This window comes from Stegodyphus dumicola, chromosome 1 (genome assembly GCF_044657685.1).
Source record: "Stegodyphus dumicola isolate Sdum_Otavi_A_Nest chromosome 1, ASM4465768v1".
Lineage (NCBI taxonomy): Eukaryota > Metazoa > Arthropoda > Arachnida > Araneae > Eresidae > Stegodyphus > Stegodyphus dumicola.
Window position 1 is genome coordinate 131,160,759 of NC_140768.1, and position 12,148 is coordinate 131,172,906.

At 32.5% G+C, this 12,148-nt stretch overlaps 1 protein-coding gene across 3 annotated transcripts in view; it reads left to right on the forward strand.

Moving 5' to 3' along the window:
- The window catches only part of sp3 (phosphatidylinositide phosphatase spermathreecae), a 122,046-nt gene that overhangs the window by 92,971 nt on the left and 16,927 nt on the right, over positions 1-12,148 (forward strand). For all 3 annotated transcript variants that reach the window (XM_085820642.1, XM_085820629.1, XM_035376531.2), the window contains one exon: positions 3,974-4,047. In XM_085820642.1, the coding sequence (XP_085676768.1) occupies positions 3,974-4,047 (74 nt within the window). The remainder of the gene's footprint in view (positions 1-3,973; positions 4,048-12,148) is intronic.

Here is a 12,148-nt window from a genome sequence, read left to right on the forward strand (position 1 = left end):
ATACAGATATGCTTCGTCTTCGAGGCTGAGATTTTCTTGCTTAAACTCTCAAACCCCTTCAAACTGAAACATCAGGAACATCAGTTTTCCCATATACAGTATAAATTTATGAGTAATCTTACTCGCATAGTTTTATTTCTTAAAGTAAAAGAGCATATGATGAAAATTGAAGTTTTGTATTCTATATACTTAGCATTGCCTTGAAACAAAAATTATGCCACAACACATGTTAGAAGTATGCAACCAGCAACTGGAAAGCAATTAGAACAATTAGAAGAAAGTGCACTTCGATTTGAAAAACCACTGAACCTTTGGAATGACTAAATATTTTTATTCTATTAATTTAATCCTCAGTATTTTAATATTTTTCATACCCCATTGACATAGATAAAGTTATCTGATTGTAGCAAACATATTTTTTATCGTTAGTACATTTCTTGAATTAACCCTCTGAGCGGTCAGGATTTTCTCTAAAAAAGCACAAATTTCGCAAAACTATTATGAGAACAAATTATATTTTGATTTTAATGTGAAAACTCTCCTCGTATTTCATACCTGGATTTGTGTACTTTTGATATATTGCCTTAATTTCTTTGACATATTTTAATATGCACGTATACAGTCAAAAGTCGTTAATTCGGACACCCATAATCCGGAATGATCTATAATCCGGACCTCAAAGCTAAAATCTTTCTGCGCATGCGCCGCATTAACGCATGCGCATAGGCGTTTTACTCGTGCGCGCAAGACATTTACGACTGCGCATATGCGTCTGCGCAAGTGCAGAATACGTTTTCGCGTGCGCGTTTAATATATAACTGACGGTATCAGCTAAAATTATCTAATTATCTATTTCAGTTAATGTTGATGATTGCGTTGTTCCTTAATCTTCGAATTGGATAGGGCTTATTATTTTTTGCAGACTGTAAAAGCAATTTTCTAAAAGTAAGCTTGAACTTTCGATTATGTCAAATAGAATTTCTGATGCTGGAGCTCCCAAAGGATCTAGAAAACGAAAGTATGTTTCAATGTCCATCAAACAAAAAACGAATTGCTACAAAAAATGGATAAAGGCATATTATTTGTTTATCTAACCGTTCGGAAATCTGTTTATCAATTTCACGCTGCTCTGAGCGGGGCGGGGGGACGTCGCGGCGCACAATGAACTGGAAGTTGATTTGTCAACACTATCGTTATCTTCAGGGCAGATGTTTTTATTTTATTCGACTTATAATTCCTTACTAAATGTAGTATTTAATGTTGATGTACTCCGTCTTTGATATGATTTAAATCAAATTCCTCGTCATTATAAATATCACGAATACAAATCAAATAGTTTTCTGGTTGCAATTTTCTAATTTCGGCTATGCATAAGGTATGCTTTACGCATCCGCGCGTTGAAAGAAATGTTTAATAAAGTAAACAAATAAATATTAGGCTTCTTTTTTGGTAAATTTTGATACCCTTTAGATCATAATTGCTCATTATTTTATAAATTACGGTTTCATATTTTTAATTTTATAATTTCTGCATGCCATCTTACCAGATTTAAACTGATGATCTATAATCCGGAAAAATCGATAATCCGGAATCGCCAAAGTCCCGACGAGTCCAGATTAAAGACTTTTGACTGTATATACGTTCATGCAGATAAAAAAAAAAAAAAAAAAAAAAAAAAAAAATTCTAGACCGTATATATACGGCCTTGCCGCTTAGAGGGTTAAGGTTCTGTGGAGTGGCAAAATAAAATATAGTAAGTAACATTTGCCACCATATGCCATTTTACCTGGCAGTATTGAAATGGCAACTAAAAGTCACATTTGTTTTGAAGCTGTATTGCATAATATTGCTAGATACAATCCATAAGAAGTAAATAGACTGCATTACCCCTGAAAATGCTGCCATTTTTATTCTTGGTACTGGGAAATTTTAGCAAATGTATATGCTTAGTGGTGAAAACAGTAATTTTAATTCATTTGCTTAATGGAAATTAATGTATGTTAGTAGAAAGTTTTATAAAGCAAATATTTTTCAACTTCAAGGTCTGAAAATTAAGTTAAGTTTACAACTCTCTGAAAATGTTACAGAGGAGGAGGGGAGACTAATTTTGATATAACTTCATATATGGGGCATATAAAAGACTGTACATTCTAATCTTGCATTTCTCTTTATTAAAAGCCCTTTTATGGTAATTTTTAAAGTAGTTATTTTCACATCAGAAGTATTATGTTCAATATTAGAATTTATTCACAGAATATCAAATTAATTTTCATTGTTCTTTTTGAGTCATAATTTTATTCTGTAATGTTCATAAGTTTACTTCATGGCTTAGCATTTATTGTAAAATAAACTAATTAATAATGTAATTAATATAACTAATTAATTTTATTAGTAAATAATTAACAAACTTAATATGACTAGTAATATGCATAATTTTAAGTAATTGATTAACAAAATTACATTGATACAGTTATACTGTATGCAGTATTGGGTAATAAGATATGGATTAGTAAATGCATTTAAAATTTTTTTTAATGCTCATACATGAAAAAAGGATCAGCAAATTTACAGCTGGAATGGTTGATAAATCTGTAAATTATGTGATGGAACTAAACTAAAATAATCTCTGGTTAATTTGTCACAAGCTATATAAATCTCCCTGTGTTGGTAGAAAGTTTTATAAAGCAAATATTTATCAACTTCAAGGTCTGAAAATTAAATTAAGTTTACAACTATCTGAAAATGTTACAGAGAAGAATGGGAGAGAAATTTTGATTTTACTTCATATATGGGGCATATAAAAGACTGTACATTCTAATCTTGCATTTCCCTTTATTAAAAGCCCTTTTATGGTAATTTTTAAAGTAGTTACTTTCACATCAGAAGTATTATGTTCAATATTAGAATTTATTCACAGATTATCTGATATTATGTTGTGCAATTTTTCAAAGAAATATAAGGTTCTAATATTTTTTCCTATTATCTGATGTTATGTTGTGCAATTTTTCAAAGAAATATAAGTTTCTAATATTTTTTTCCTATCAAGATTTAAATAAGCAGTACTTTCTTGTATGTTTTAGAGAGACATTCATGTAAGGAAAGAAATTTTTTAGGTAATTTTTGAGATGTGCTGTTAGTGAATACTTGATGATATCTGGTAAAACAGTTATTGAGCAGCTTTATAATTTGCTCCATATTGAGATTTTAATTCTGAAATAGAAACACTTTTTTTTTTATCAAAAAAACAGTTTCACTGTTTAAAAAAATTATTTCAACACAACATGAAAATTAAATTTTATTAAGTTTCAGTGCATTAAAATTGTACCAATGATGCAATAATGTCAGCATTGGGAGAAACAACATTGCTTAGAAAACAATTAATTAGTACTTTTAAACTGCGTTTAATTTAGAAGTTTGAAAATGTGCTTTTGCAGAATAAATTAAAATCCTAAGATAATTGTTTTCCTTATGTAGAACTAATTAAAGTTTTAGGATAATATACTTTTATTTGTTTTGTAGGAAAGAAAAAATAAAAATTTTAAGATAATAAACTTTTTTAATGTGTTGTTTTGTACAAAAAAAAAAAAAAAAAAAAAAAAAAAAAAGAAACAAAAATTTTAGGATAATAAACTTTTTTGTTTATTGTTTTGTAGGAAAATGTGAAGTTGATTGCTAAGCATTTTTGTTTAGCATAATTTATTTCTGCTGACTATTTATGCTTAAAAACACATGTGCTCGTTAATATATGTAAACATTACCTATGTTTAAATATATGTAGTTAAAAAACAAAAGTTCTTGAAATATCACGTTATCTTGCTAGAATGTCTCTACTAATTTGTATAGGATATCTCATTAATGAACTACTGAAGAGTTTCAGTTTAATCCAAATTACATTAATGAATATCGTGATTTTTTTTTGCTTGTAGATATATTTATTGCTTTGGTTTACATTTGTCTTTTAATTAATGTTTAGGTATGATGACCAAACTGATAGAATTATTAAATATCAACATGTATTATTGGAAGACTTAGAACGAATAGAGTTAGGCAAGTATTTCTCTGTTTTTGATTAAGTAACATTGCATAATTTTTCTCCTAAAAGGTGCTTCATTTATCATAAATAATGTATAAAAAATAAACAGCTAGATTTTTTAAAATTTGATTCAGATAACATGCTAGCCAAAATTTTTATTACCTTAAAATTATTTTCCATTTTATCATTATATTCATGATAATGACTAATGGTAAATATCAGGGGCTGGATTTTGATGATCCACAAATTCACTAAAAATGCACTTAAAATGGAAAAGAAAAATGCCCTGAAAAATAAAAACAATCTCCCCAGAAAATAAAAAGTAACAATATAAAAAATTACACAACTGACAAACATCGACAAATAGATTAAAATAGAAACAATTACACACACCTGTCACTTAAATTCTATTTTTTCTTAAGAATTTTCATCCTTGCTGAAATGTTTTACAATTCCAGTGAATTATTGGGTGCTTTTGGATATTTCTGAAAGTAAAAGATCTTTTATTGTCCATATATAAGTTTTTGCATCGAGAGAATCTTCTCTCAACATCTAACTGCAGTTATTGGAACATACTTGGGAAAAAAGTCATTACTTATCATTAACTCTTCTTTAGTTTCAAAAGAATCTCTGTCTCCTGTCGAGGTAAGGGATATGTTCTGCATAGTTTGGAAGCCACAATTTTTAATCAAAACAGTGTTGAATTTAGCAGGTGCAGTATTTGGAATTTTGCCTTTGGCCTTTTTGAAAACATTGCATAATTTATCAATGTATTTTATTCCATTGACAAGTTCCATATTTTGCTGTTGTAAGGATTTAATAGTTGAAATCAGGATCCTGAAACTGGATCTCATGTGCGCAAGATTTCCTTCAATTTTGTGCATGGACAAAGAATTCTGTGCAATTTGAATTGCAACAGGTTTATATCAGCTGATGAAAAAAAATTATCCAGGTAAAAAAGTGTATTACATGCAGATGTGAGTCCGTTATACCAAGAATGTGTCTGTGGATGAGCTTTTTCACTTTTGCATGTAGTCCTCTGGCACTGAACAAGGTCAAAGAAGTCTTAAAGAGCTTAGATATGCTGGTATGAAAAATTTCTTTGAAGTGACACTCGTATCTAGTGAAAAAAGTGAGACTCATTCCATGTGTTTGAGATAGATAGGACTAACAAATTACATAATCAGTTTTCTGTGGATAGGACATCCCTGCCAAGTAAAATTAGTTCACAGAAGTTGAGACGATGTTATTTCAAGGATAACTTTATTTTTCAGTTTGATTACTAGCATGGACCATAAAATGCTCTAAAAACTTAAAAAAATTGCTTTAAAGAGAAAAATATTAAAAAAATGCATGTATTATCAAAATCCAGGCCTTGATAATTATGGTGGTTTTTTTTTTTTTTTTTTTTTTCCTTGAACTGGTTCAGCAATATTAAAATCAGAGTTCTCAGAGAATCAAATTGGATGATCTTGTACAGTCGAATCCGGTTAATTGGACCACCAGGTAATCGGACCAGCTGTTTTTTCAGACCAAATCCTAAAGAACTGAAACAAATCCTATGTACATAAGCCTAATATTATTCACTTATTTGGACTAAAATTATATTTAATCGGACCAAAAAACGTGAGAGGGAATAAGAAACAGAAGCCACAAGTCGGCCGCGTACAGCAGATGTACAAATGGTCTGCGACATATGGGAGGATCTGTAGTTGTGGCTCCCCAGGAAAATTCTTTATCAAAGGTCAGGAATTCCTTAAAGTGCACGACAAAAGCAAAACTGGTGGGAGGTGAACATGCACACCATTTTCTTTGACCTGTGCCTCCGAGTTTGGAGGAAATGAACAATAGAATGTCTGACTCCACCTGAAAGAAATTCCCGCCTGCCAATCACGACTAAAGTTTACATGAGAAAGCTATCATTTCATCACCTTTTTTGGGATGATTTTAGTGCCAAAGCTTTGAATGGCGAGCATTTTATCTCCCTCTTGACCTCAACATCTTGAATTTGAAACACCAAGGTTTCTTCAGACCACTTTATTCAGTGAACTGTGTGCGTGTCTTGTCTCCCCTGCCAAAATGCCATGACAGGACGTTAGCTGAAAAAATTGGTTTCCTGGATAAAATCAAGCAACAAACACAAAACACTAATCAGCGTCGGTTGGTGGAAATAACCGGATTGGCAAAGAGAACAATTTCACACTTGATAAAACAAGAGAATGAGCTGCGAGAAGAATGGGCACAATGTTGAAGGACGAGGAGGAACTTCTAAAAAAACGGAAGCATGAAGGCAAGGACCCAGATGTCGATGAGGCCCTTAATGAATGGTTTGCCATTGTTACTGGATGATCTGTGTGAGTAAGCGGCCCAATGTTAAAGTGCAAAGCAGAAGAACTCGCTAAAAAGCTGGGCCACGGTGACTTTAAAGCTACCGTGGGTTGGTGGTCTTGATGGAAATCTAGACATGACATAAAATTCAAGAAAGCACATGGCAAGAAAGAAAGTGCTGATAGTGCAAATGCTGATGAATGGAAATCAATAAAACTGCCCGAGCTTTTAGAAAATTTTTCAGCAGATGACATAAACAGTGCTGATGACACTGGGCTGTATTATCTTCCTACACCGGACGGCTCGTTTAGTTACAAACATGTTGCACTCTCTGGCTCCAAAAAAGCGATGGATCGCGTAACAGTTTTGTGCTGCTAAAACATGTTAGGAATGGACAAGAGGAAGCTGTTGGTTATAGGAAAAAGCACTAAGCCTCGCTGCTTTAAAGGAGTTAGGATGGAGAGTTTACCAGTTGTGTATCTTGCGAACAGAAATGCGTGGATGACCTCTGAACGTTTTAAAGAGTGGCTAAAGGATCGGGACAGAGAGCTACAATGCCAGTCGAGAAAAGTGCTGCTTCTTCTTGACAATTGTGCAGCACATCCTCATTTAAATTGCTTGATGAACGTCCAACTGGAATTTCTACCTCCCAGGACCACAGTTTGGTCCAGCCAATGGACATGGGCATCATAAAAAATTTGAAGACCCTTTATCATGCAAGTTTGGCTAAGTGCATACTTGAAGCAGTTGAAGAAAGTTTGCTGACTTCATCGTCAAAAGCCAGCAAAGTCAGTGCAAAGGTCAACATCTTACAAGCAGTTACATTTGTGGCTGACAGCTGGCGAAAAGTGAGCAGTGAGACAGTTCAGAACTGTTTTTTTCACTGTGGTTTTAAGCACGTGGTTTTGGAGATGGATGTGGACATGCTCATTGAAAGTAAAAATGATAATTTACAAGTGGAACTTCAACAGGTACAAAATTGCGAAGAATTATCTGTTGACAACGAGCTTCAATGCTACGATGAAAATGAAGCTGCATTTGTTAGAGTTGTAGAATTACGACGCTGCAATCGTTGCTCAAGTTGCAGCAAAACACACGACAGCATCGGAAGACCAAGGAAGTGATGATGATGCCGCTAATAAGTTGGTGCAAGTGACAACACAGGATGCGAGGAAACTTTGCGTCGGTATTTCATGCAGGAGGGAAATGAAGGCAGTCCCATTGCTGCGTTAGATGTTTGTGGCGATTTCATTCACGTGCAATCCATCAAGAGAACGCATCAGATCACATTGGATAAGTTCTTCAAATGTTGGCTGGAACTTCGTAAGAAATTGATTTTATTGTGCTTCGCATATTGAGTATCATGGCGATTGTTTCTTAAAATCTGTTTCTAAATTAATTTTCTCAATGCAAAAGTTTGACTGTATTTCTTGTTTGTACATGTATGTTCGCCATACGTGTGAACCACACCATAAAGTTCATAATTACATTTTAGTATATGATTTACGTGTACATTTACTGTTTGCTACATATAGCACATCCCGTCTTATAACATAGGATATGCTCGTGTAATCGGACCAGTCGTTTATTAGGACCAAAATGATTGCTTCCTGATGTGGTCCGATTAACCGGAATCAACTGTATATAAAAATGCATCACTATACACTGGATCTCATATACAGTACCAAAAGTACTGGATCTCATTTCATAATGATACTTTGATCTACACTAGTGGGTAAAACTTAAACAATGTAATGTTTTTGATGTGGGCCATAGTTCCACAAAACAATCATTTTGAAAGGCAGAAAATTCATACTACAGAAACACATTATAGTACTATAGAAACACATTATAGGTTGAGGAAAGCATAGTAGCAAAAAAATGAATTTTATGTATATTGCTGTATGTAGGACGAATAGAAAATGTCTTTATTTACAGAATTGCATTGGTGCAAAAAATTGTCTGGTCAAAAGGGAGAACAATAAACCAAAGAGCCTTAGTAAGGCATATAACTTCCGCTGACTACAATGGCTGCATTGCACCATCTGTTGATATTCAACATCAGATTATCTAACAATTCTTGCGGTAAGAGTTGTCATTCTTCAAGGAGCATCTGCTTCAGTTGTCTGGTGTTCTCTGGAAAGTAAGATTGTGCTGCTAGGCATCTCCCTAAAGTAACCCATGTATGTTCAATGGAATTTAAATCGGAGAAGCATGCTGACCAATCCATTCTATGGATATATTAACTTTCCAGCAGCATGAGTCCCATGTAGCCATGCATTCTCATTCATAAAAATAAAGTTGGGATCAATGGCACCCCCAGAAAAGAGGCACATGGAGGAGAATAACTTCATCACAGTAATGATCTTCGATGAGTGAACCTCTGTCCATCCGTTCATTGTAATACTTTCCCATACAAGCATGCCAGGACTACCCCAGTGATCTCGTTCCTTGACATTAGTCATATGAAAGCATGTCCTTACTTCTTTCCATATCAGCTGTCACGAAGAATCATTTGTCAGACTAAAACAACTTTTCATTGGTAAAGAGGACATGATTCCATTGATGAGGTAGCTAGTCTTTGTGTTTTGTACACCATTGTAAACAGTGCTACTGATGGGCTGCTGTTAATGGTATGCACCATTCAGGGCAGTGGGTGAATCAGCCACCTTTATGCTGTTGTATGGCCAGAGTAAAATGGGACACACATCAACTAGTTGCCATGTGCAGTGTTGCCTGCTGTCTGGTTTCGATCTCTTTTCACCTGCAGTGTGATATATTGGTCACCAGCCACAATTGTTTTTCTTGGCTGACCACCATGAATCTTTCTTGTAGTTGTTCCTGTCATTTGGAAAGTTTTCCAAGCTCATTAAATAACACTTTTATGAATTTCAAACGCATGGGCGAAAGACATCAAGCTGCACCTCTCTAGTTGCTTGCTGCTCATTCTACCATGTGTAAAGACGTCCTAATGTTTTCTTGTAGCCAAATTACACATATAATTTCACTTTCTTTTGTAGAAAAATGCCTGGAAATATGCCTTCCTTTCTTCTTTTAAGTTGCACTGTGAACACTGACTTCTGGCGTTTTGCATGCCCTGACATCATGTTGCTGATATTTCCATATGCATTACCATTCTACTGAGTTCGCTTTTCATTGTACTGAAAAGGGCTTTTTTGACAATTTCATGGTTCAAGACAGAAGAGAAACATGCCAAAGTAAAACATAAAAGTAACTAAATTTAGATCTGTTGCCATTGACTAAGCTTTTTCTTCCATGTCATTGATAAAGCCTTTAAAAAATTTTCATCTTTCCATCAAAGAAGATATTCCACTATTAGGAATAACATTAATAACCTTTTCGTGCTTCTGTACCATCCTTCTATCAGTTACAAAATTGCACATATTCTCCAGAAGTTCAATTTTAAAGTCATTTTCTCATCTATCGATTCTTAAAGATTCTGTTTCTGATTTTAAAGCTTGGAGAATATATAGCATATCTTGGCACTGTGGTTTAAGATATATAGGCCAAACTAGAAGAGCATTAAAGTTTCGTATCAAGGAACATGAATCATTTGTCAAGTCTTTGATGGCTAATCATAGTTAACAATTTAATCATAATTTTGGGTCTGCAAAAATTATCTGGAAAACATCTTGCATTGGTAAATTAGCTTTGAAGCTTTTCATATTCACAAAGATTTATCTTACTTAGTTAATGACTTCCACTCCAATCTTTCCTAATGCTTTTAAGATTCTATTAACTTAATTTTTCAATTTTCATTACTATTTATGCTGACAGATGCTGCTGCTTTTCTCATTATCTTAACCCCTTTTGGGTATAAATACCATAGTGGCTTTTCCTTTGTTACAAATTTCTTTGCTCCTGGAGAGGGACTTGTACATGTTTGTCCTTGAAACTGATAGAATCTTGACTAAAACCTATGCCAAACATAAAGTTGTTACTGAGCTATTTTTAAATTTCATGGTTCTATGTTGAAAAATGATATTTGTTGCATAAGTTTTGCACACTAGTTATTATGCATAATTTAAGTTGTACTACATGAATATAAGAAAAATACGCTAACTTTAAAAGTAGGCAAAATTCAGATCAGTTTAGCATAAATTTTACAGAAAGTAATACAGTTTAGCATAAATTTTACAGAAAGTTTATGAATTTCAAATGAATCTGACATGGGATTTTTGAGTAAAGCCTAAAGCTGCTCTTTTAGATTAATAACAGCTTAAAATTGAATTATGATATCACGACCACCTGTAACTACACTGTAATATAAATATTCTGTTTCTGTATTGATATATACAAAGGATCAGTCCGGTGAATTTAAACATAAGTTAGGTCAGATTCAACAATAGCTGCTCTTAGTTACTTTAAATTATGATGAAGAGCTGTTATAAACAGGGTTCATATGGTACTTCGGAGTCCTTAGGTTTTTTGAAAAAAAAATTTTTCATCTTAAAATTCTTACTTAATTTCATCTTACTTAATTTCAGGCCAAATTGGCGAAAGGTTTGTAATTTTACTCATCTGACATTTCTTGCTGTTTTTAATGACTGTCATTTTGAGTGTGAATTAGCATTTTGCAAGAATATTTTTTGGCGATACATTGACAAATATGTATTCAGTGGGTTAATGCTAAAATTCTTTCCTACTTAATATGAATGGTGGATACTCGAGTTTTAGGCATGAAGCCCTGCTTTGATTGAAATGTAAACATTTTGAAATAATTTCTTTTTTACAAATACCAAGTTCATAAAATATTACGTCAAAAACAGTTTTTCCCTTTTTTGGGATTTGAGTTTTTCTGTTATGTGGTGCTAAGTTTGGTGACTTATCAACATTTCGGTTTCAAGATCAGTTTTATACAAAAATTTTTTATTTGGAAGTTTGCAAATTTTTTGACAATTTTTTTTACATATATAAAATAACATTGATAAATATCATAAAAATAATAATTTATTAAAATTATATTTAAGAAATAACATTAAAATAAAGCGTTATTTTCTTCTACCATATTTTAAAGTGGCATTACTTCTTATTTTTGTGACTTATGATATTTTGATTTGATTTAAATATTTTGATTCTGAAAATTAAATGAGATAATAAATGCTAATAAGGCAAAGTTTCAAAAACACATCTTATTAAAAAAACAAAAGGGCTATTGTAATTATTAAAAATTAATTTCGTCTTCTTTTATATTTTTTCATGATAAGAATTTTTTCTTGTGTAATTGTTTCAGAATATTTAAATGTTTATCAGTTTTCTTTTAAAAATTCACTTTACACTTCTGTTTTTTGAATTTAAAAAAAATGCTGTTGATAGGTATAATTTTTCTTTCGGATTTTAAATCTTGCACCTTGGAAGGTTTAGAAGGATTAAGGCAAGATTTATAGATTTGCAATTTCCAGATAAATGTGAGGAAATGAAAAGTTTTTTTATGGTATTAACATGTAGATGTGTGATATATGGTATTTTTGGTGAATTTCTAATCTTTTGGAAAAATTTTCAAAAAACAGTGAAAACAAAATTATATAAATTTTCTCCTTTTGATACCAAAAGTCTTTCTTCTAAAATATTTATCTTCTCTTCTTTTTTTTTTTTTTTTTTTCTACTGTTCCACTAGACACAAGCATTGAAGGAATTGGAGAACTAACAGTTTACCATATATGACCAACAATTTATCATATATGTTTCAGTGCACCATATATACCTCAGTGCCTCACCTAAATTCTAAAAATGTTGCCATTTCTAAGTTTTGTTGCTGAGCGCTTC